Raw genomic sequence first — 26,535 nt, forward strand, 5'->3', positions numbered from 1 at the left:
TCGAGTCTGACGTTTCTAGGCAATGTACTGTATGTACAAACTCTCTGCCATTATTCCCGCTAAAGCTTTACCTTTGTGAACAAGGTTTTCCATGAAACTTGATTCAGTGCGACTTGTTATACCTTTGAAGAGACCAACATGAGATCCTCAGACAAACCTTTTGATTTCAAAAAGGTGTACACTAAGCTCCGATAACCAATACCAGAGCTATAGCCCACGCAACTGCCATTCAATGTCAATAACACAAGATCGAACTGTAAGGATTCACCAGACTTCAATAACCTACATCATAGTTCCATCTAGGAATAACTCCTGTTGGACTAATAAAAAAAGTGTCACAACTTTGACTACAATGAATCTACACTTCTACAGCAGCTACTGGCACGTCAAACTATACCCTGAAACGTGACAAATAAATGCACAAGACATTTTAAATGGTTTTATTATTATAAACTTAGGCATGGTTAAAATGATTTTTGCATGTGTACTTTGATATTTTCTGAAAAACAAAATATGTAGAACAGAAATGTTCCACTTTTTCTTTTCTTCTAACAGTTTGCAAGGTAAAAAAAAAAAAAAAAAAGGCAAATGTTAATTACAATGTTTTATCGCAGGTAATAAAATAGGCTTACAAAAAAAATCTTCATCTTTACAGGCCCAACAGTTGTTCAACAACACTGACTCTGGTAACAAGTAAGTCCTCTGCACTAAAAATAGTCCTGTGTACACCACGATCCAATATTTTGAATGTTTTTCTGTTACTCGTACAATTGATTTGTAATCACACAAAAAAAACATGTTTCTGATCAGTTAAGTATAGAACTGTAAAATTAAACAAAAAAAACTGTGTGGAGAATTATCCTTATTTTTGTTTTTTCAATGTACACAATGCTGTTCAAAGGACAATATAGCTTAAACCCTGCCCCTAAATAAAAAAAATATTACAATACAATTGAAGAGTGAATTTGCCTAGACTGATTCAGGCAGATCTACAGATCCATGTATTCATGGGTACTGCAACATGATACAAGTAGCCTAGCACAGGGGCAGCAAACTCCAGTCCTCAATGGCCACCAACAGGCCGGATGTTGGGGATATCCCTGCTTCAGCATAGGTGGTTCAATCAGTGGCTGTGCTGAAGCACGGAAATCTCTAAAACCTGGCCCGAGAGGACTGGAGTTGCCCACCCCTGACCTAGTAGCACAGACGTTATTAGACTAACTGAAGGGATGCATGTTGACACAGAACCCCTACTACATAACAGGACCAATAAATCCCACCCAACAAATCCAGTCTGTGGGACACAGCATTGAAACTGCAGTTACCTGTACATATAAATGTACACAAGTATCGTGCCAATACTGTTGCCATCGACTCGTACAATTTCAAACATAAGACATTGCAAGTTGTACTAGAACAATGCCATATTAGAATATTAAATATCACAGTAATCTAAAACCATGATTCCTTTACTCCTAGCAATTAAGAGGTTCATATCAGTAGCCCCTGAAATTTGCAGGCTGCAGATTTCAAATGAGAAAATCGGGAGCCTGCAAAGCTGAAGGCTTCCTGATCTCCAATGAGACTGGTATGGGCCGGCCTTCTCGTGTGCATCTTCAGAGGCCTGGAACTCACTACCGCCAGAACTCAGGTGTTTACCACTGTTTCGGGCTCGGTGTAAGACTTACCTCTTCCTTTTTATATAATCATTTGAAATTTGTTTAACTGCAAAGTATTGAGATGCCCCCTTAAGTGGAGTCGTGGTTTTTACCCCAAAAATAAGTCACAATGATGGAATTGAAGGGTATGGTTGGATCTCTGTAGAATAAGACCAATGAACTGGCTCCTAAACCCAAGTAAGTTCCATTGGTCACAGTGCTTTTATTGAAAAGACTTTGGGCAGTTCTAGCATTCCCGGAATTATCTTCATTACTTGGCCACTTATCTCAGTATGGCAGAGCACTTATTTCTGGCCTGGAAGACACAACCCGTTACATTGTTCAGAATGTGAGATGCCCACTACACATTTCTGCTGCTGATAGGAGGCTCTCCGAGCTCATTCAGACGGGTTTCCAAGAAGTCCACGGACAACTGTGAACAGCATAAGTGACATCTCGGATGCCTAAGGGCAGTGCAACATATTCTGAACCAAAGTTGCAAAGTGCTCTGTCCCCTCTTACAAAAAAGGTATCAAACATAACTGTTGGGGAAAAAACAAATATTACACAAACTCCGGCACTGGGTTTCGGTGCTTTATAGTTACGAAAAACACAGCATTTACACAGGCAGTAATGCAGATAGAGATATATATAATATATACACACACAAAGTATGTACAACACAAAGCTCAATCATTTGTCATGAAACCGTTATTTATAATATCTGTACAAAACAGCTGCAAAAAAACTGTAGCTATATACACATTAAAAAAATACATAAAATATTTACCTTTTAGATCGTCACTTTAGTTTTTATTTTTTTATTCAATCTTTTATCTCCTTCACAAACGGTCAGAAAAATCTGACAATTTACTTGAAATGCCTGTCATGTTAAAAGTGGATTGACCTTTTTCACGGGAACATTTATATACGCAGACATCTTAATGCTCTTCCTATAATGATGACGTACTGGACTTTTCTTACCAAAAAGGTCTATACTTTTAATGGGTCCTTTTTGCTACCCAATCACGCGTCTTCTCTTACCCTTCCACTGCTAAAGGGACCTGTAATGCGTTGATCGTCCCTCTGGCAGCATAATGGTCAAAGATCCCCATAAGATCTTAGCTATTGGATACTTCCCCTGGAAGTTATTGGAGTTTTACATTTTGTTTGACAAAATGCACTGACGAAGGTACAAATTTAGGACCGAAACATCAGAATGGACTTAAATTGTTTCAATACATTTTTTTTTTATGGTACCCAGTTTGCATATTGACCTCGTGCCAATTTTCTGGCGAGTGATGAAGGACGCTAGTTTTCAACCGGAGGCACCCTCACTGCGCCCTATTTTCATACTTGCACTAGTATGTGCTGGGCCTTACCTCGCTTTGTGGTCAATACTTTTCAAAAGGACACAGTGGGGGGGAAAGGGGGAGAGACACCCCATCTCCTTTCTCCACGTCTCAAATAATTTTCACGTTCCGGAAGTTTGAATCTTTTGAAGATCGTCAATTACACAAGCACATTTTTTTTTTAAATAAATCAGTTTCCCCGTTACAACTCAACCCCCTTATAACGCTGTGCTTGGGGTCCAAAGAATCACATCGCGCTATAAGCGCATCGCGTTAGAAATTATGTACAATTGTATGCATTGTACAATAAAGTATTTAAGATAGCAATAACCGTGTCGTAAAGTTTTCATAAATACAAAAATTGGGAGCCACGCTTGCATCGCGTTATAAGCGGATTCGCGTTGTAGCGGATCGCGTTATAGCGGGGTTGAGTTGTACTTTGCGCAGCCCCTTTCATATATATGTTTTCTTTTAAATGTAAACGGTTTATTATAGCCGACTTCCCCCTTACAACGCTTCCTCTTTTTCACGTTGCTTGGGCTTTACGTATAATTACCAACCTTTATAGCATCGATGGTGTTTATTAAATATTATACCCCTATTACTCGTATTTGCCATCAGCCCTTGAGAGCCATGGCTGCGACTCACTTCCACCCCTGATGTCAGGAGACGCTGGATCACCGACCACTGCGAAATGTCTGTAGCAATAGGGGCAGTCAGACTCCAGACAGCAAAATGGGTAGGAGCAATGAAAGGGGACTCGGCGTTACCATCAAAAAGAAGTTAGGAGCAAAGTACAAAAATCCTGGGTTATACCTGGAGGTCAACAAGGAACAGCCCAATTGAAGTGGGTTTCATGCAAAAGGCAGAATGTGCAGAACAGCCGCTAACGAGTTTGTGATCATAGGCCGTTTGTAGATATTTACGGAAAGAAACCTACTCCCGACATGAGCGAAGTAAAACATACATAGAACATAAATGTGCTACAATTAAAAGAAAAACAATTAAAGAGAAAAAAAAAACAAACGGACAGTAAAAAAAAAAAAAAACACACACACACACACACACACACGTTAAGTTTTAGTTTTATCCAAGAGTTTCCTTGTTGCTTCCAGCATCCCATAGCAATGGTAAACCGGTTAGACTAATGTATTGCACAGCTGATATTCTGTAAAAGATGTTCAAGCTTGCACTGGCTAGAAGGGATGTTAATGAGGCAATTTAATTACCCGTGCCCATAATCCTGGTATCTGCAGATAAAGCATTTAAGTTAGTTTAAAAGCCGGGGACAGATAGGAGAAACCAGTGGAGCATGTGCAGTTTTAAAGTCACCGTCCAAATGACTGGTAATATTGGTCATATTATACTGGCAAATACCATTAACCCTACAAGTGCCTTAAGGCTGCCTGTACAAAGAGCGTCAGTGGCGGAGGCAGTTCCCTCATCTATTTAGACGGCAATAACACTGCCTGTTGTATACATTAAGTAGTTGGTGTACAAACTAAATACACAATTCAGCACCAAAAAGCTTCGGTCACAACAATTATTTAACCTTTCACCGAGTTACTGACACAGCTGGCAGCAAGAGAGTTAAAGCATCACCACATTACGCTCACCAAAATCTGCACCTGCTGAAGCAGTTCCAGATACATTGATAACCCTATAAGTGGAACTAGACATATTTGGTACCTATAACCACGCTGGGTTTAACTGGGACCAGTAGGATGCTCCAGTTGCTCCCAAGGGAAATTGCTACATGGACAAATCCGTTTGTGCTTTAATTAACACGGATTCACACAAGAGTAGCAACGCCAATTCTCACGCCGCGCTGCTCACCACACGCACCCAATCTGCACACGAATCCCTGTGCAGCAACCTCTACACCCAGGGCTATTTTCATGGGGGCATTAGGGAGAATCGAGTTGTGCAACCTTTTGGGTCAAATCCCATAATAATTATTACGAATGAGGCTCCAATTCTAACTGGGACCAGATAAATGTCTATTTAAAGTAAACGTGCTTTAAAAAAAAAAAAAAAAAAAAAACATTTTAGAGTAAAAAACAAACAGACAAAAAAAAATCTTTGCCTAGGGATTTCCCTACAAAACCACCACTGTCATAGTCAGGCTAAAATAACTCCATATGCCATTGTCTCTACCCATACCGATGTAGTTGGTCAGGCACTGCAAGTTGTAGCGTTCTGTAAGAACTGCCTTTCTGTGGCTCAATACATCAGCGTGGGTGGTGACAATGGGTTATGGTTATAGCCTGCAGGTATCAGGGAACAACCTGTGCTATACCACATCACTGAAACCAGGCGTTCAGAGTATGGATTCTGTGCTGACACTTCTTGGTCTTACACATTAACACTTCCTAACCAGGAGATTGCACTTTATAAACACAAATCGTTTCTATTCCAAACATTTTGAACCCTGCATCTATTTTTTTTTTGTGCATTCAAAATGCATAAGAAGTGGAACCCTTTACATTTTCTGAACATTTTCCCTTTAAAGTATATATTTTCCTTGAATAACCACGAGTAATTGTGGTAGAATGCCTTCCAATTCCAAAGCATTTCACAATTAAGCTTCAGAGACATTAATGCAGCCCCCTCGGGTGTGGAATACCTTATTCCAATGGAGGCCTATGTGAAAAAAAACAGCAAAGCACAATATATATCATGTAATATTAGACCAGAGAGCAAGGCATATAGATCACCGAGGAAGTGTCACGGCAACTGGAAACATTGTTCCCCTTTTGCACTTCTGGTCATTAACAAAACGTATGTCACTTTATTTAAACTACCATGCATCGTATGTGGGTAACTACTTTAAAGTGTTGGGGGTCTAGCTTTCTAGGATCTAGGAGTTTGCACCAGAGTTATCTACTTTCTTATGTGGAATGTGGCATTGTCTTACAATACAAAAATAAATAAATAATAATAAAATAAATAAAAGGCCCACATTGAATATGCAGTGAAGTTGGTTTTCCATTGCAGGGAAGCTCTGGACCCCATTCAAATGAATATAATAAAAAGTAGAACTCTATATACCTTGCTCTCGTGTGATATTGCATAGCATATGTTTGCTAAAACAGACCATAACTTGCAGGGGAATCTCGGGGGGAAAAAAGAGAAGACTTGAAACATTAAAAGAGGGTGTGGATTTCCGTGTTACAAAAAACAAAAATCGAAGCTCAGATGTATATGGGGTTAGGAGACAGTAGTCGAGAAGGGCTTCAAACCAAACATGCTATGTGGCTGATCTACACATCCCAAGAGGTTGTTCTGCACATTCTGTTACCTTAAACCAACTTGTACCCTTTACTAGAACAATGCATAGAATACCTTAAAGCAGGGGTTCTCAACTCCAGTCCTCAAGGGCCAGCAACAGGTCAGGTTTTAAGGATATGCCTGCTTCCGCACAGGAGGCTCAAACAGTAGCTCGCACTGAAGCAAGGATATCCTTAAAACCTGAACTTTTGGTGGCCCTTGAAGACTGAAGTGGAGAACCCCTGCCTTAAAGGTTTCTTTCATCTTGGGTTTAAGAACCAACATGGATCTCCCAAACAAACTTACAGGATCCACATCCTGCTTTTTCAAGCCCTGGACGGGAAATCCGAAAATAAATGGAGCATAAGAACCATAATGCATTGCGAAGCGGTCCTCTCCTATCGTGTGACGCCGGGGTTGAAATAGAAAATGGCAACAAGTCATTTAAACTATTGACATGAAACAAAATCTAAAGACAAAAACACCCATTATTGTTGAGGATCTTCCTAAAAACAGCAAGACGAGCTTTTCATCACCCCATCATCATTCTTTATCTTTTGGTTATGTACATCTGCAACCTACGTGTAATATATCAACAGGCATTATAGAATTCCTGAAATAAAATATTCCTGTTAATTTCCCCCCCCCCCTTGTCCATTATCGAGATATTTCCAAACAATATTGAAGATTCTTCTTTTTTTTTTTACCTTCCGTTTCACAAACTATGACAAATTCACCCGGAAATGTGGACAACGTACTGGTCAAGGTGGTGTCCCATGATGTAAACAATACAGCAGTCTCCATTCTCTTATGAAGCCGGTAATAACATGGAATCCATATTACAGAAATGGGAGTTGGTCAAATGTAAAATGTCTCACTCCGCCCCAGTGACAATGTGGTTCAAAGAAATTCGACAGAGAAATTAGAAATTCTCCTTGCCCGTTCTAAAATATTCCGGCACTCTTTTAATGACTCAACAACAAGAGTATTCCGAAGAGAAGAATCCCCTTGTCTAGGGTCAAACATTCTAGAGCATGAAGTGAAAGGAGAAGGTTGGATGAAATGTCCAGATCTTTTAGCTCTGTCTTGGTAATCCAGCAGTTCCATAGATCTTCAACCCCACAACACATTTATCCACACGTTACGACGTTATGGACACAACCATACTTCTTTCTCCGTGAGCGGAGCTGCTACGTGAGTTGGATATTCAAAGGCGGTTTATATTTGCTGCTTTCCTCGGTAATGTCCCCGTCCTGCGCTATGACCGTATCTTCATCTACCAGCATCTGGCTGGTAAAATTATTCATCTCCAGAAGGCCACTGGGTTCCACCACCACATTGGAGCTGGAGTGACAAGGGATGGAATACTGAGGGATAGTCTGAAAGTTTAAAGGGAAACAAAGAGACTGTATGTACCCATGATGGCATCACACAGTTTACCTCTATGGCAATCACTGAACGAAACAATGCACAGCGAAGCAGGGGGGGGGGGGAGGGAGGGGGTGTTTTGTTGCAAGAAAGTGGAATAGGAATTATTCTATTTTTCTTTAGAGGAAAAAGTTCAAAGGGGTTGAAAAGTATAAAAATACTGTGCATTCAGCCCTATAAACATTTGAGGAATAAGAGATATTCTAAATTAAAAGTAGCCACTCCGCAAAGACACGTTTTCACTGCTGGCTATGTTGATTTTACCCACAGAATATACATTTTTAAAGACTATCCTTTAACTGGTTTCTGTAATGCTGCCTGGAAGGGTTTAGAAAGCTGATACTGGTTGGGAAATCATGATGTATTGGTAGGCATCTGTTTTCCAAATTGTATGCATGGTGAGAGCAGACACTGAAGACTCTGCACATTGGGCTAACTCCCATAGCACTGCTTAGTAAATATGGCCTGAATGCTTTTAAAGCATTTTAGTTTAGCCTTAATCAATGTTTGCAAGGTCTTCCATTTCTTTCAGGCCACTCACCCAGTAAGTGTACAGAGATAGAAAAGAATCCCCTTATCGCGGCACAAAGACACCCAATAAATTAAAAGTCAATTTTATTTATTAATTAAAATATAGGTGTAAGGGATTGCGCCCGAAACAAAGAAACGAATAGACGTAGAAATAAAAGTCGGATAGGCTTTTCTATGTCTGTTCGTTTGTATCGGTCGCAATCCCTTACACCTATATTTTAATTAATTAGTAAATAAAATTTACTTTTCATTTATTGGGCGTCTTTGTGCCGCGTTAAGGGGATCGTCTCTATCTCTGTACACTTATTCAACCTTCCCCAGTGAGCAACACCCTCATTCAGCTGTTTGGGAATTTTTTTTTTTTTTTTTTTTTTTTTTAAATCGGTTCACTATACGCCTCCCCTCCTTATTACGTTTGAGCGAAGTTTATCTCCATGCTCTCACACGCGTACCTGTGTCTACTCACCCAGTAAAGCAGTTTATAACATTTTAGTGGGACACAAATGTTTGAGTTTCACTTAAATGTACTTGGGAATCGCCGAGTATGGTCATGAAACCTCCTGTATAGCCCCCATGATCACGGAACAGTACAAATGTATTACTTGGATTGTAAGCTCCCCGGGGCAGGGAGTTCCTTTCCTATTGTCTGACTTTATATTGTTGCACTTATTGTACTATAATTCCCTGTAACGTATGGTCGTTTGCCGAGTACGCTGCGGGTGCTATAGAAATATAGATAAACATCCTACAAAGGCTGCAGTTCTCGTCAAGACAGAGGACTGTGTGAAGACCTTAATAAGGCGATTTGGAGCAGCTGGATTCCAAGGTGAAGCCTTAAAATGTATATATCACTTTATTTAGCAGGCTGTATAGGGGAGACTGCATCAGAGCACCTATAAGCAGCAGCCTCCTTGCACTTATAACGGCTCCGCTGCAAGCGGGGGCAGGAAGGGTGTTGCTCAGGGAACATTCAGAAACAGCAAAAAAACAGGGGTGCCCAATGCTACATCAAATTGACACAACATATATGGTAATAAGTATAAAGTAGTGCTACCCCTCATAGAGAAGTAAAAGGAAGCGTTCACAGTTTTAGTGTTAGGACCTGCATTTTTGGTTTACCTTGACGTTTGGTATGCAGGCTTACGACGCTTTGGCCAAAGGCTTTAACTAAATAACCAAAAAATTACTATTATTATTGAAGTATTTAAACTTTATACTTCTTACCATATATGTTTTGTAAATTGGATGTAGCATTGGGCACCTCTGTCTTTTGTTGTATACATTTGCCACGCTCAGTCGCACTCATTTTGGCATAAATATATATATTCATGATGTGGTGGGTGCAGGAGTTTGAGCTACCTGGGAATGTGTGTATGTTAATTCATTGAGAAACAGGAAAGGGAAACCATTGAGGCGCTCGGGCAGCCCTCGAGTCCTGCTGCGGGCAGTCTTACCTGGATGATAATTTCAGAAGGCACTTCCTCAGCTTTCTGCGGCACATTCTGGATCTGGATAACCTGGCTGGCAACCGGAACGTCGACTTTCCTGGTCAGAGGTGGGGGCGGCGGGAGAGGGACCGGTAGGGTAGTGGGCGGAGGGGCGGTGATGATGGGCGCCGGGAAACATTTCGGAGGAGGTGGCACTGTGGCCGTCACTGTGCTTGGTACAGACAACCTCGGTACCTGGGAGGGTATGGAGGCCTCCGTCAACACGGGCATGGGTTTTATAATGGGGGTAACTTTGCTGGGGGGATCCACAATCATGTGTTCCACATTGGTGTCTATGTCTGCCTCCATCATGGACATTTTCAATATATCTGCCACCGACGGCTTCTCCGCCACAGGGGCACGGGGCAGGATGCTTGTAACCGCTTGGGTTAGTTTGGGCAGGCATTCGGTAATGGCCGTCTTCGAAACAGTGGGAGGATGACGTCCCTCAAAAGTGATCTTGGTAACGGCTGATCCTTGCGTTACAATTGGCTGCGGCACCTAACGGGCGGGGAGGGAGAGAGGGGACGCAGGAGTAAATCACACCACGGTAAGAAAAAGACGGGATAGAAAAAAAGCCAAAATGTACATAAATAATAATAATAATAATTAAATCTAGGTAACATGGGATATATGTTTCAGTGTGTGTCTCGTCTATCATAGTTAGCCCCTTGTAAGTCTTCTGCAAACCTAAAGATAGTTTCAGTCCATCGTCAACATTAGAAACAAATAAAACAGCGTTGTTTTTTCTTCTGGGGCTCCACTTTTTAAACGCAGCCAACGTCCGTCTGCTGCTGCCACATTCTTGCCTGGTGGGACTGTCTCTCTAATTGGCACTGGCTTCCTGGATGACTATAGGACTTGACATTTTAGTAGCTGTGCTGGTTCTGGATAGTGTGGGATATAGTGCAGTGATATATAACCATGCTGTGTGCAGTATTAACCCTTTACAGTGGGAAACCTGTGGCAGGTGATGGACGTGTACACGCCCATCATGGAATCCCAAGATCTGGCGGTCCTGGAAAGTGAAGCTTTGTTACAGTCGGATACCTTTTAGAGGATCAACGTTAAAGTTATTCTTAGATGTGTGAAGCGCTTTCAGATCCGCACATGGATGGGAGATCCACGAGTTCTCAAAAGCCATGTATCCTCACTCCAGCTATGAAAAACCTGGCCCCTTAAAAAAGGTAGCACAACCCGCAAATGAATCTTTACTTGTGTAGCGCTATCCATGTACACAGCACTTTCCAGCAGCAATACATGTGACAAAATAATAGTAGGACACAATGGGAATAAGCGCTTCAGACATAAAAGTAACGTTAGGAACAGGAGTCCCTGACCGAGGAGCTTGGAACCCAAGTGGGACATTCTTCCTACTTACAGAGATAGTACAGGGCTGTTATGGTATGGTTGCCTGCAAGGGGTCAAGGTCAGTGCACGAGCGGCCCAGCGCCCGCCAAAGACCACCCACCAAAGACCACCCAGCACCCGCCAAAGACCACCCAGCACCCGCCAAAGGCACAGCACCCGCCAAAGACCACCCAGCACCCGCCAAAGACCACCCGCCAAAGACCACCCAGCACCCGCCAAAGACCACCCGCCAAAGACCACCCAGCACCCGGGAATACAACGGCTGAAAGATACCGAGTATTATTACCTGAGTTGCAGGCTGTTTCTCCGATGAGACCGGCAGCTGCATCTGAGCATGCGAGAGCTGGGACTGCATGTATATCTTGTGCTGGCTCTGCACCTGCTGCAGTTTGGGCAGCTGCTGGGTGGTTTTGACAGCCAGCACTTGCACTACAGTTTGCTGCGGCTGAGTCACCATGGAAGGGAAGTGCCTCTCCTTGACCAGCACGTGGCGCTGCGTGTGCTGCTGCAGGTGCTCCTGCTGGAGCGGGGTGATTTTCTGCTGCCTGAAGGACAGCTGAGCGGTTTGCTGGATCTTGTGCTGGATCTGCTCGGGCTGCAGCTGGATTATCTGCTTCTGCTTGGTCTGCAGGGACTGCACGGTCTTCAGGTGGAGGTGGCCCCCTTCCTGGTGCAGGTGGATCTGCTTCTGCTGCTTCTGGGCCAAGGCGGACCTGTAAAAGAGGCCGGTCTGCGGATCCAACGTGTCCATCTCTTCCACCTCCCCTTCCTCCGTGACGGTCTCCTCGGTGCGCTTGGTGAACGCCGCGTGGCTACTCAAGGCCTGCGCAATAAAATGAGCAAGAGGCTCAAAATCCAGAAAATGACACATTAAAAACCTGATTAAACATTCTGGAACAATATAAAATCAAGCATACGCATAAATCTAGAGTGGTGGTAAATGGCCTTGAAAGAGAAGATTTTAGACATATTTCAATGTTACCGGACATTTATTCCTACAGCCATGGTATATCTTCCCATATGCTACATCCTCAAAGATACAGGATCATTTTAAAAGGGGGGAGGGCGGATATGTGAGGGTGTGCGCGAGGATGATGAGTGAGCGCGCGCTTAGATCTATTTCTGTTTTAACAATTACCAGTTCCGATACTTTATAGCAGGCAAACAAATGGCCCCTTTACACAAAATGTATTTGAAATAAATGTGGCCTTTGCTTCCTTGCAACACTGCCCGCCTGATCACAGAACCTGTATATAGCGGGTCACAAAGCGATGTGCCCATGTGGCGACAGATACCTGCTGCATGATGTGCGTGATGGCTCCGCTGGAGGACGTGGGGATAGACTTCACCACCACGGAGGTCTGGGCTGCGGTCTGGGACTGAGTGACGTGCTGAAGCAGGGTGCGCGGGGTCTGGGACGGCTGCAGGTGGTGGTGCTGGGACGGGTGAGTCACATGGAGAAGGGAGCTGAGGGGCACGTCTCCTGCACTCACGGTGGTGGTGGCCACTTGCCTTGATTTCCCTGCGAGTAAAAGCACAAATGGAGCTGAAAGAGTTTCCGCCTCATCCCAGTCACACACAGACACACAGACACACACAGACACACACACAGACACACACACAGACACACACACAGACACACACACAGACACACACACAGACACACACACACACAGAGACACACGTCACCTTTACGTTAAAATCGCATGAAGGACGACAATTCCCATTTAGCTCTGTAGTATTTAACAGGTGCAATCCCACCGATTGTCGAACGGTTTGCAAAAGATTGGCTGGCTAAGTGGTTCCTCAAACTAATCTAGAACCACAGATTTAGCTTCCTATATTTCCCTTGAAATGCATTTCTTAGGGGCCTCTGAATGGGGGGGTTTTCCTCACCCGCAGCCCACCCTTTCCTTACCAGAGAGATAAGGGGAGGAGGAGTGAGCAAGCTCTTACTGGGAAGACTTGTTGAACACACCGTGATATCAGACAAAATAATTATGTCACCCCATGTGTGGCCAATGGTGGTTGGCCATGTCGGTCCTTTCTTCCAGCTAGTAACAAAGGAGGGAGAGAGTATGGGGTATATCTCCAAGGCTCCTTCATGGGTAGGACCCTGAAAGGTTCGAAAGCTTACAACATATTAACTACTTGTTGGTCCAATTAAAAAAAAGGTATCATACCCCCTAATCCCTCCTTTGTTACTACACTGTATGTGGAAACCCCGTCTGCTTTCAGAACTGCGGTTATGTACTGTGGGCACCTCTAGCCTAAAAAGAACTAGAGCAGTAGTACCACCTAGAACCCGAATGAACCAGCGACAGATACATTTGTTGGTCTAAATCTAGGTGACCGACACTTTTTTTTTGTTCCCTGAAAATACTTTATACTCAAGCCAATTAAAGGCAGTTCAAAAAATTAAATAAGACAATTCAAAGTATTTTAAATAGTAGCCAAACGCTGGAGCTTTTTGCAAGCTTCGTCTAATCCAGTGGGGTTTTTTTTTAACCGCGGTTCCTAGGAACGTGTGAAGGGTTCCATGGGCACCCCTAAAACTTTCAGGTAATTTGAAAATTGAGTCAAATACAGAAGAATTTACAATGCATCTGTTCTCAGACACGCTATTAGAGAGGGTTGGGGTTATGCAAAATTTTACAATATAATTATTCCTAATGAGGGGGGGGGGGGGGAAAGTTGAAAACAATTGGTCTAGTCTATCACAGAAAAACAGTTTCACACACACTTTCCCACTACACTGTTAACCTCTTCTCTGCCAATGCATTGTTGTTCAAGAGATCAACCCATTGCTGCAGAGCCCCCTGGCAATTAAAGGGTTACGGTACCACTCGGTGCAGCATTAATCATACCACCAATAAATTACATTTAACAACATGACGAGACCCCAAAGATTTAAATTAATGCCTGAATAGGGTTACTGGCTGCGCACATCTTTAACCCTGGTTGTGCTGAAAAGCGGTGTAATGCGGCCGTCAGAAGCTTATAGAGGTCCATGTAAGGCTGCGCCTATAGTGCCTTGCTAAGACAACATCGCTCCGAAACAAATACATGGACCCCGTCGCAAGCGCTTATAGTAAGCGCAACGGAGCGACCAAAAATGTTGAAGCCAGGTAAATTTGATTTTTTTTTAGGGACAGTCGCCACATGTGACTGTCTCTAAACCAATTAAATTGCGCGGCCCGCCCCTTTTAGTGACATCACTGGCCTTGTCGCCAGCGACGTTGCTAAACAACAAATTACAACTTTCGGCAGTGGCAACGGCATCGATCGCGTCGCTGTCCCCAGCACTATAAGCGCGGCCTTAAAATGGACAAGCAGCAAAAGGTGACACTGCATGCTGATTTGCATGTCATTTCCCAGAATTCCTGGCTGCAGTGGAAGCATTGTATGCTAAGAGATGATGGGGAAAGCAGGAATGAAGATCTGCCTGAGACGTGTGAACGTGCTCACAAGCGATATATCCAACATATGAACACATGATGTTTAAGTACGTTTTTCCAGTTATGGGATAGTGAAGTTTATTGGAAAGGGAATGTGCCTCTTTATCCGGCCCAGCGCTGGGGGAGGGGGGCGGGGGGGGAATCTCACCACAAGTATGAATAGGTCGGAGGTTTCAAAACCTCAGTCAGAATAGTTACTGGAATTGGGAAGTTCTGCATTAAGGTGGTTATTACCGCAATAAGACGGTGACTATCATTATTGAGATCTCCAGCTCACGCTGTACAAACTCCATAAAGGTTAGAGGAAAATCTAAGGGCTGTCTTCAGTCTCCTCCAAGTAAAATGGTCTGTTGGTGGTCTGTTGGTGTTGGCCTTTATTACAATATTAAAATGAAATGGTCACGAGCAGGTCACCGTGCTTTAAATGTTACCCCAAAATCAGGGGGGGGACAACTCCAGTCTTCAAGGGCCACCACCAGGTCAGGTTTTCAGGATATCCCTGCTTCAGCACAGATGGCTCAGTCATAATGACAGTCCGTAGCCCGGGGTAATAATAAATTATACCTTTTAATTAAAATAAAGATTTTATTTTTATTATATAAAATAATTATTTTATTTTAATTTTAATTATAATGTGTATTGCTATTGCCAACGGACACATACACACACCCCTATACCATACTAAGTGAGGTTATTGGGAATAGGACTCAGATACTAAGTGAGGTTATTGGGAATAGGGCTCAGATACTAGGTGAGGTTATTAGGAATAGGGCTCAGATACTAGGTGAGGTTATTGGGAATAGAACCCATGACCTTTAATTTGCTAGACCAATTCTCTACCTGCTACGCCACAGAATTGGTGTGATGTCACTAACACCAAAACCTAACTTAACATTTTGTACACAGTGCAGTCCACTGCCCTGTGCTGCAGAGGTTAAGTATATGTATAGAGTCTGTAACATCACACCTGTGATGTAGCAGGACCTTCCATTTGCTAGACCAATTCTTTACCCGAGTTCGATTCCTGCATGTATATTATATTAAATGTATTCATGTTCAATTCCCACATGGTGTAGGGGTGTGTGTATGTGTCTGCTAGCAACAAAAGTATTGAATGTTTAAAGAAGAAAAAAAAATTCCCACGTGGTATAGGGGGATGTGTGTGTTCATGTGACCCTACTCTTCCTCTGCTCTCGAAAGTCTACTGCAGGGAGGAGAGCTGCAGAGAGAAATGCAGATGCCGGCAAGTCCTTGCGCGGTGACATTTATGCGATCTCTGTTATAACGCGGTCTCATTCTGTGGACCCGAGGACCATGTTATAACGGGGTTCAGCTGTACTATGTGCTTCATCAACCCCACCCACTGACATGAGGACAAAAGGGTTCAGATTGCCTATGGCGTAGCTAAAGGGCATGAGCCATTTGCTGCCATTCGTTGATGTTTGGTAATATTAAAGCTGCTTTATTTCAGTCTGAAACTCACCAGCCCTTTTATCCCCTGTACCCAATTTTCCAACTTACCCGGCCTTATACTGTAGATTGTAAGCTCCTTGAGGCAGGCTTTCTTCTAATACATTGCAGGCTTATCCTACCTCTTCCAACACAATTGTAATCTCGTCTGTAACCGTTACATACACCAATAATCATCCTCTAACTGTCCATGAAATGTCTGTGGATTGACTGTATAACCTCTGTTCATTTAATGTAACCATGTATTGTTATCATAACTCTGTGCCCAGGACTTGAAAACGAGAGGTAACATTTTACTTCCTGCTAAAACATTTTATAAAGAAAGTAAATAATATTCCCACAGTGACCCTGTCCAAAAACCAAGAATTGTACATTCCTATTTGCCATAATGTTAAATGCAGAAATGGTAAAAATCGCATCAGGATTTACATTCTCATGGAGAAGCCTTCAGTTTAGGCTCAGGCACCCTTGGGTGACCCAGCACACTAGTTTAAAGACCAATTCTATTTTACAAACTAATCTCTGTGTGCCTGGGAGAACAGCTTTGCAAGTCATGGAAGTTTTGGCAACTAAGGGGCATAAATTGAAATAAATACACATTCGTTTCCCTGTTGGGTATGATCCCTGAACAGCAGCCGGCAGCTATCCCACAAACAGCATGAAACGGATTGTATCTGAGTAAAGGCTCCAGATCTTGCATGGCCAACTGCTTTCATTGGATTACAAATTTGCATCTTCAAAGCAGCAGAACACGTAGCACTGCACAGGGAACATGTGCCCCAACATAATGGCAGCGTTTAAATGCCCCAACGCGCCAATAGGAAGCCGTGATGCAATCCCTCGCGACTTCCTATTGACCGCTCGTGACCGGGACATTTAAACGCCAGAGATACCGGCACCGCTTACGGAGGTAATTATCTCTGGAAGCAGGGGGTCCCTGCAGATGAAATTAACACTGTTCAGCTCCTGAGACCCCGTTGCTTCAACCGTGTACTAAAAAAAAAAAAAAAATGCGCAGTTCTACGTTTTGCTGCTTTGAAGGTCCAGCCCCCAACATAACAATGGCATAATTATCTTTAACCGTCACAGTTCACACCACCAGAGCGTTACCGGACCTCAAGGGGCCGACAGATGTGGGGAACAGATGGGGCCGGACCCCTAGTCGGAGTGGTCAGCTCAACCACCCCATGGAAAGCCAGCAAGTGCCCATGACATATCCGATACATCATAATGGCACATTAAAGGTTAAAAGACCTCTATGAGAGAAACATCCGCTTCTACAATTTACCTGTATAGAAACATTAGTCGTATCACAAAAGGAATCGCTAAAGATAAAACACTCCAAGGCATTTGGTTTAAAAAACACTGGTTAAAAAGAATAGGTCTATTTTTATGTTGTCACTCCACTTCATTTAACCCAGGTGGTGGACAACTCTAGTCCTCAAGGGCCACCAACACCGCAGGTCTTCGGGACATCCCTGCGTCAGAACAGGTGGCTTAGACGAAGACTGTGCTGAAGCAGGGATATCCTGAAAACCGTACCAGGTGGTGTTGGTAGCCCTTGAGGACTAGAGTTGGCCTTTCCTGGGTTAACCTAATAAACATGCCCCTGTCCCTCGTTCACTTTGGTCCTTGGTGGGACTGCCCCATTAAACAAAAAATCGGGACCTGCTGTAGATGGGGCGGCATTATTAAAACGCACCAGTGTTATAAAATAAAGCAGCTTGTTCTTTCACAGTCTGGTTACGTTGCCGTGAAGATCTCTCCCCCCTTCGGTGCTGAACGAACAAACATGGCTTGGTGAAACCCTACCTGTAGTTATGTATTCTGCGACCAGCTCAGACTCCACCACGGCGATGGAGGTGCTCTCAGCCGGACGTTTATCTGGGGCCATTTGAATAGGAACAGCCATCTGACTCAGGTCAATGGTCGGCTGCCGGGATTTACAGTCTACTCTCTCTTTCACTGAAGGACAAACGAAGAGGAAAAGCCGCTCGCTGAGCACTGCAGTTCTTGTCAATTGTAATTCCATCACTACCGTTCATTCTACCAACTATATAGATGGTCTTGCAAAGTGCTGCCATCTAGACATCAGCATAAATAGCATTTCATAGCCATAATGAGTGCCTGAGTGAGAGGTGTGATGGAGCGAACATTGCAACCATTGGGAACATAACACGGACATATGAGGAGATCTCACAGTTAGTGGAGTATTTAGCCATATCATCCCCAAGAAGTAATCGATGCCACCCATGATAACCCGGATACTGAAACATTATCTACAGTAAATGGAACACACTTTTCTGAGAAGCATTCAAGTATCAGTGGAGCACAGATAATGCATGAAATGGCACGTTAGGTGAAGCCGTTGGATCCGTGCATGGTGATGAAGATACTCGATATAACAAACACCACACAAATCTTTTTGTTCACACTTTGCCGACCACAAAAAGGTACGGATATGTTGTAAGGTAATGATTTAATGGGGTGTACAAGGAACCCAAGTTATTTATATGGTCTTCAAAATGGGGGAAAAAATACATTTTCTGTAGGGAAAACGGTGTGTGGGGCCAGCACAAGGAGATATCAAAAGCAATAAAGCAGAGTTCCTCCAACAGGACAGAGAATTCTACTCACAAGTCTCTTAATGCCGTGTTTTCCATTTATTTAAAAGGGGAGTGGAGAGTGCAGCATGTCAGGTCCCATACAGAACATTCATCACCTTTCAAAATACACATCACGGTGCTCTATGTATTTGGCGACTTCCTTTACTACGGCATCAAGAGTAAGAGTATCCCCATGCCTCTAAATCCTAGGAATGAGATGGTGTCGCACCCTGGCCGTACCCACCTGTAGTCTGCTGGAGCTCCATGATTGCCTTAATGGTGGAAGTTGCGGACTGGGACTCCCCAGATAGGTCTTGGTATATGATAGTAGGACTGGTCTCCATGGCTATTTCATGTTCTGACCAGTCGTGACCTCTAGAAGCAATGACATGAACCACAGGCTGGGAATCTGAGGGCAGAGAGAAAGGGATTAAAAAAAGGAGCTTATTCCTTACCCCCACCCCCCTCCTGTCCGGCACCCCAGGGGAACCCCTGACGTCGTTTCTGTGTCATATGCGGTTTGCTTGATTTCTAAGGGAGAATGCGTTCTGCGTGCCGGTGGAGCGCTGAATGCAATCTGATCGTGTTAGGAACAGAAGGACTCCTCTTCCGTTCCGTCATTAGTGATGTCACTCCCGAGGCGTGCACGCCAAGGGTTAAATAGCGGTTGTGCCGATCAGGCCACCGACACAGAGGAACTCACTACTGTAGTTTCATGAAGAGCCCATGTGCCGGTTATTACAGTAAAGGAAGCGCTGCTTTCGTAAACCCTACATGCTACATTGTGCAGGAGAGTCTCTGTCAATGTCTTGTATAGCGCATGCGCAGAACGCGCACCCTGCTCCCAGGAGTCACGGTGTTCACTTAACCTCTTCATTACCATTAAGTCATGTGTTCCTGGCACAAGTGCTTGAGATTGAACAGTTTAATGGGTAGTTAGAGGAACAATCCATGCAGTTTATTTTCTCCCTTTCATTTTTTTTTTTAATACAGATTTGAACCATTCATTTCAGATCCGGGGACTCCCCACGCCCGGAGATACTCGCCTCCGAAGGGGGTGCCGGTATCTGCAGTTTTCACATGGGCCTCATGACGCCGCGGCTTCCTATTGGCCCACAGGCTACGGGAGCGTGGAAAAACGCACATAGCGTGAACCCTGGAGCAGCTACCGGCACCCAATACCGCGGCAAGTATCTCCGGAAGCAGGGGATCCCCAGAGCTGAAATTAACGAGGCTCAGCTCCGGAGACCCCCTGCTTCAATCCTCTATTAAAAATAAAAAAAAACACGGCTTGGATTGTCTCTAAGGGGAGGCGTGTGGGCGTATATATATTTGTCATCTGCCCTGTACACTGTACGTATTGGTCGTTTCAAACCGAACAATTTTGTTTTACCAGCCAATGTGGACATGTAAACTGCGGCACCTTGGGAGCTCTGTGAGGACTCGGTAGAGGACGAGCTGCTCTCCGTGTAGCTCTGTGGGTCTTCTTTCACTTCCTGGATGGTGGCGCTGGTCGTCTCCACCACTCGCGAGGCCTGTTGCAGAGTTTCAGTAACCAGCTGCCTGGTTTGCTCACTCATCATGGCGGCTTGGAATGTCATTGGCTTTGGCTTTATGAGGACCTGCAGCAAGAGAGCCCACCAGGAACAAGAGACGTCACGTTGGACTTGGCATGTCGCCAGCACGCAGCACTTTACAGGCCGATAGAATACAATCCTGTTTCAGTGCACAGTACAAGGAGATCGAAGGTGACTAGCCCAAGGTCACATGGAACTTCCCCTTGCCCCATTCGGTTAAATGGAGTTTGGTCAAAATAAGGGTGTCTGTATATGTAGAAAATAGGTTCCTACAAGATGCTGTATGAAATAGCTTGTCACGCCATATGCATATTAATAATAACCCAGAGGGCGAAGATTTAACTACATACATGCAGGTGAGTAAAAGTCAGTGGGAAGGCAGCATCATAAAGCCAGTTAAGACAAAATGGAAACAATTACGTGTTAAACAGCGAGGCTTTTAAAATCGGTACAAAAAACGGAAACCATTTCTTATTGTTATTATATTCATCATTCGTGCGTCTGATATTTAGATCCCACACACCGGACTTGGCCTTTCACACAGAGGTAAGCCGCTCGCAACATTACATAGCAAGAAGAAATACAAAGAGGTCATTTAATGAATGAATGAAAAGGTGCAGATTTCTCCGGGATGGACGTTGCGACGTGTACCTGGGTTTTCCCTTGCTGCCCATACACTATTTTGGTTGGGATGATTTTGGTCGCTTGCTGAACAGCGGACCCCATTCCTTTGGGCTGAGTAACGATCATCTTGGTAATGGGTCTTGTAGCAGTGATGATCGCTGGCTTTGTCCCCGCTGACATTGCTTGTAGAGCTTTCTCCCCCTAAGAGAATGAGAAGGATAAGCATGTGATGTAACTGAGCGAGCACACGGTTCTTATCATTCCAGCCTGTGCTTTACAATACGCTCTGCACCGTAACCGCTTGGGTGTCCCATGGCACAGCGGCTAAGTAATGAGGTCTGGCAACCAAGGGTTGGGCAATAGACATGTCTCACCATGATAAAGATATTAAGACGTTTATTGTGATAACTATATATACTGTGATAAACGTGTTAAAATAAAAGTCTGAAAACGTTCTAGTAAATCTAAATAAGCCGTGTTCTCAAAATAAATACATTTTCTTTAGATTTACTTGAAGACCGTTAATGTCAAACCCTTTCTATGTCAGGGGCACATCACCTTTTCTCACCTACACTGCTCCCATCACCTCAACATCCCCCTTATTCATCCCCCCCTCATCCCATCACTCACCCCATTTAAAAACACATTTCACCAATATTGAAAATATATTAAACAGATTTTTCGACAATTAAGAATTGGTTTTAAGGATTTAAAAAAAATAAAAAAAATCATAAAAGGGTTGAGAGATGGGGTGGGGGGGATGTAGAGCAGGAACAAGATGTTACGTGCCCCAGGGGGAAGGTGGGACACAGGGCGACGTGCCCAAGGGGGAGGAAGGGAAGAAAGGGCGACATGCCCCAGGGGTGAGAGGGAATGGGGTTATGTGGTACATGGGAGAGAGGGGACAGGGTTAAGAGCCCCAGGGGGTGGTGGGGCCCTTATGTGCTCTCTCCCCATCCTAACAGAAGCTCCTCCCATTCCCACAGAGTCTGCATTCAGCAGCAGAAAGGGAGGGGGACTCAGGAGAGAGGCGGGAGAGAGGCAGTGAGAGACGGCACAGCTCGGCTGCTCGCATACGCTGCACTTCCGACCACAGCACCAAGTAACATTGCGATAGTAGGTAAGCTCCCATACCCAAGAGATTATATTATCACGATATTACCGAATTCCAGTATATCGCCCAACCCTACAGGCGCCCCATGATGAAGTAGCTATGTCATGGTCTTTCTTCTTGTTTGCTACAGGAGATCCTGTGGAGCACTAAACACCATCATGTCCTGAAAGGGAACTAAGAGAACTCCTGCTCCCTTCACGCAATCAGTGTGATTAGCGCTGGAGAGCAATCACATGACGGCGACATGCAGGAGGGTTCAACAAAGTGAGTCAGAACAATGACAGCGATGATATATGGGCAGTGCTGCCTTGCTGAAATGTACAATCCTAGATAACGGACATATATGCAACATTCCCATTGGATACTTTAAATAAAGGCGACCATGCAAAGTTTTGGCGGATTTGGTTTATTTTTCTTTTGAAATGAAGCACAAAACCCTTTCCTTTGTGGACTCTACGTGTCCTCTGCTCTTATCCCACCCTGTACTCAGATCCCCCAAAATAGTTAAGAGACGGGGTGCACTTCGGCTGTGCAAACTCTTGTTGTACACATTGTAAACATGGCGAGTTTTGGGGTGTTACAAACTAACTTTAATACACGATTCAAAAACCCTTACAGGTGTCAGATTTGGGTGAGAGGCATCAATTACCCAAGTGTAACTCCTTAGAACAGATCACTGGCATTACTGCACTTTGTCTTGGACTGACCCTTTAAAGCTCCTGCAACTCTTGATTCAGATCTTGCTGTGCAACCAGAGTATACATTTTGTGCCCCACAAGTGATGGGGAAAGTAGTATTAGGCCGCGCGTATAGTGCCCGCGACGCGGGACGTCACCCGTCGCCACTAGCGAAAGTTGTATTTTGGCATCGCAGGCGACCAGGCTATTGATTGGTTCAGGGGCTGTCACATGAGGCGACAGCCCTTGAAAAATCAAATATTGCCGGCTTCAAAAAATCACGTCGCCGTCGCGCTTATGACAAGCGCACGCGGCGGCGGCGGCGACAATGCATTTGTTTTCGGGCGACGTCACGTCGCCGGCACTATAAGCGCGGCCTAAGAATGAAAGATGACCTACTGGAGATTTAGTATTACTGCATACCTAATAAAACAAAGTTAGGGCAAAACTTCCTACTCTGTGGCAATAGTTTTCCAAATCTGAATCTAGTCCCGTCCAATGTAGTAACCATTATAGATATTCCGAACACAAGTCAACTTGTGTGTGCACATTTTAATGGGATAACAGTGCAGTGACACCCACTAATAATTGTATTTTCTGATATTGCGCTGGCAGTGTACGCAACCTAGAATTTTGCAGGAGTCACAGCCGAGAAGAGCTTACAATCTAATTTGGGAGATCAGGCGACTTGCTCAATGTCACAAAGAGCACACACTGGGATTCAAACTCATTTCACCAGCTTCCAAGGCACCGACATTGCCGCTGAGCTTCTGTACACCCTCCGCCCCTTAGAAACACTTCTCTGTGGTGCAGAACCGTTCACATCGCTAAATGCGGATTAAAACCATGGAGAGATCAGAGGTTGAAATAAGCAGAAAAGGCTCTTCTGCTTTCAGAAGAGGACAACAGAACGCACTTCTGGCCAGATCATGTTACTCCTCGCAAGGCAGATGTTAACCAACCATAAGGGGCTGCAACCCTGCCATCCCCTGCTGCAATGAGAAAGTAAGGAGCGTCCTACTTACCCCGGCGTTCAGCAACGTTGTCACCACATTTTTGCCAGGAAGACCTTGTATGGTTGTTCCTTTGCCTGTGGTTTTCTGCACCACTATGACGTTGGGCTTCGAGGTCATCGGGATGGTGGTGATCTTTGTTGTAGTACCTTTAATGAGGGAATAACACCAACATGAGTGATGGTAAGAAAACATTACTACGACCCACTTCTGTCCTTTCAGAACTGTCCAGGGTCTGAAAACACAGCCAATCCAATTCCAAACAAGACGCCTAGTGCCAGCATTCACCCATTTAATAGCTGTCGTTTGACATTGGTTATAGCTGGAGATGCACGTGAACAAATAAAATAGACTATATATTAGAGACACTCAAGTGCCTAATTTTACACAAATTATCTGCGATTGCTCTTCCATGACACTTTAGCTGAAAAACAGAACCCACATGGGATGTGCCATTAAGGCTGCAATACTCAGAATAATTCAGCCACAACTAGTGGGTCATTTAGTCCTAAAAATAAAAATAGAAGCTATTGGGCCTTTTCTTCCTTTCGATTGATTGGGCAATCCATGGTGGCCAAGTTATTCCACCCATGAAAAGCTGCTCTTAAGGGAACAAATAGAAAGGGTACCAAGACGGCAAGAGTGGGGGATCTCAAAGGGCAGGAGTAGGGGCGTCATAGAATGAAACCTATTTGGGGAGTGCAGCAGACTGCTGCCTCAGGACCATCATGTCCAGATGAAGCGACAGTCGGTGCCTGGAGCCCTGTGTTGGGCAAGTACAGTAGATCTAGACAAAATGTTCAAACACTTTTTTCGGTGTATCCTGTTCAGTACCTGGCTGCGAATTCAATATTTTGTTATAACATGTACGTCCTGTAGCCAGAATCCTACTTCCTTCTAGCACACACTTTGCAGCTGTAATAAAAGTAACAGCATTCAGTCCTGGAAAACCTCACCTAGTATATTTAACAACCGTTTAAGAACATACACCCAAGTAAAACCAGTGCTGCGCCGTATTGCATTGCTGGCTTCTCTGGGAGGGAAGGGGTTAAGTTTGGATGTGTGCAGGGACATGGAAACCTGTACAGAAGAAGGATGCCAGCTCGTCATAGAATGGTTTGCGCTGGATGAAAGATATGCTTCCTCCTCTTCGGGGGTTAACCGCAGTGGGAATATTGTACATAGGACTGTGGTAACGTGGCAAGCAAACCCTCTGGTCATTATATATTTCTCATAAGGTTCTCCGGCTTAAAGCAGCAACCCGCCCCTTGGATCTATTTTATTCTTTTATTTAACATTTTCCTTCTTGAAATCTTAACATTTGTTGAGGGTCAAGCAGGAGGGAGGGGGGAGAAAAGAGGTGGCGGGGGGAGGGGAGAGACAAGGGTGGGGACGGAGAGGAGGTGGGGAGGAGTGGGGACAGAGGAGGAGGTAGGGCAGAGAAAGGAGGAGGAGCAGAGAGAGAGAGAGAGAGAGAGAGAGAGAGAGAGAGAGAGAGAGAGAGAGAGAGAGAGAGAGAGAGAGAGAGAGAAGAGAGAGAGAGAAAGAGAGAGAGAGAGAAAGAGAGAGAGAGAGAGAGAGAAAGAAAGAGAGAGAAAGAGAGAGAGAGAAAGAAAGAGAGAAAGAGAAAGAAAGAGAGAACGAGAGAGAAAGAGAGAGAGAAAGAGAGAGAAAGAGATGCTTACACACTAAAAGAAATTGCATAGACACTCGTCTTACATACATGCATAGTCCAAGGATAGGGAACCAAAACGTCAGTCTAATAAAGTGGTTTTTTTAAATGCAATACAAGGGTTTGCACAATTCTTTAACTGCATATACTGCCTACTGACCATTTTTGTATATGGAGCGTGCGCACACACACAATTTAGGACTGAATAAGATACACTGACTGCATTGGCCACCCAAAATTGTAATGTTTATTAAATGAATAAATAGCTGCAAATACTAAGTTGCATTTGTTGTTTTATCTTGCTGCACCCTGCTTTCTATTTCTATGTAACTCACAGCATCTCCCTTACACTTCATCATCTCCCTCTACATCTCTGCACCCCTACCTCTCTGCGCTCCTCCCCACCTCCTGCACCCAACGCATCTTCCCCACTCCAACCCGTTGCCTCTCCCTGCTATTCCCATCGGCTTACCCCCACCTGCCCCCTCACGGAGGTTAGGACCACTACCTCAGCCTCGATATGTCTCCCCCCTTCATCCTACTGCCGCACTGAAGCAGATGCAAGGAGGAGAGAGCAGGACAACTATTTCAGCTCCGATTCAGACCCACAGCTGCCAGACCCACTAATTCCTGCAGGAGGTCGTCCAAATCATGCAACAAAAACCTTAAGATTGTAGTTCAGAGCACAGGAGAGAAAAAAAAAACCTGGAGGCATTGCTAACACAAAAACAGGCCAAGAAAAGATCAGGAGACACAAAGCAGTTACTAAGGAAATAAGAAATACAAGCAGTCCTCGTTTTACAACGAATGGCTTATCCAACGCTATGCAATGGATACCTATATTCATTTTTACAACGCCCAAACTGCTTATCCAACGTTCTTACAACGCTTTGCAAAGTTGTTTATGTGAATATAATATATATATATTATACTATATAATATATTATATTTTTATATTATATTATATATTATGTTATATTATATATATATATAATATAATACAGTATATGCACTATATAATTTATGTGTGTGCTTCATAGCTTATTGTCTGCGTAAAATAGTGTGTATTTAAGCATTAAAAATGCCTTCAGGAACGGAACCTTTCATTTAAACAGTGTTCCTATGGGAAAACGTGTTTCACTTTACAACGTTTCGCCATCCAACGCCATTTTGAGTAACGCATTGTGTCGGATAACCGAGGACTGCCTGTAAAGTCACCCCAAGATG

General features: G+C 44.0%; 1 protein-coding gene across 11 annotated transcripts in view; it reads right to left on the reverse strand.

Annotated features, from left to right (window-relative positions):
* Positions 1–426: 426 nt before the first annotated feature.
* The window catches only part of EMSY (EMSY transcriptional repressor, BRCA2 interacting), a 48,587-nt gene continuing 22,478 nt past the window's right edge, over positions 427–26,535 (reverse strand). For 3 of the 11 annotated variants that reach the window (XM_075592672.1, XM_075592670.1, XM_075592671.1), the window contains exons 12-21: positions 24,471–24,551; positions 23,649–23,785; positions 20,860–21,033; positions 20,025–20,253; positions 18,876–19,040; positions 17,838–17,990; positions 12,393–12,619; positions 11,384–11,944; positions 9,694–10,227; positions 427–7,659 (exon numbers count right to left, since the gene is read on the reverse strand). In XM_075592672.1, the coding sequence (XP_075448787.1) occupies positions 7,471–7,659; positions 9,694–10,227; positions 11,384–11,944; positions 12,393–12,619; positions 17,838–17,990; positions 18,876–19,040; positions 20,025–20,253; positions 20,860–21,033; positions 23,649–23,785; positions 24,471–24,551 (2,450 nt within the window). In that variant the 3' untranslated portion in view covers positions 427–7,470. The remainder of the gene's footprint in view (positions 7,660–9,693; positions 10,228–11,383; positions 11,945–12,392; positions 12,620–17,837; positions 17,991–18,875; positions 19,041–20,024; positions 20,254–20,859; positions 21,034–23,648; positions 23,786–24,470; positions 24,552–26,535) is intronic. The other 8 variants (XM_075592674.1, XM_075592673.1, XM_075592679.1 and 5 more) reach the window with 8 other exon arrangements.

This window comes from Ascaphus truei, chromosome 3 (genome assembly GCF_040206685.1).
Source record: "Ascaphus truei isolate aAscTru1 chromosome 3, aAscTru1.hap1, whole genome shotgun sequence".
Lineage (NCBI taxonomy): Eukaryota > Metazoa > Chordata > Amphibia > Anura > Ascaphidae > Ascaphus > Ascaphus truei.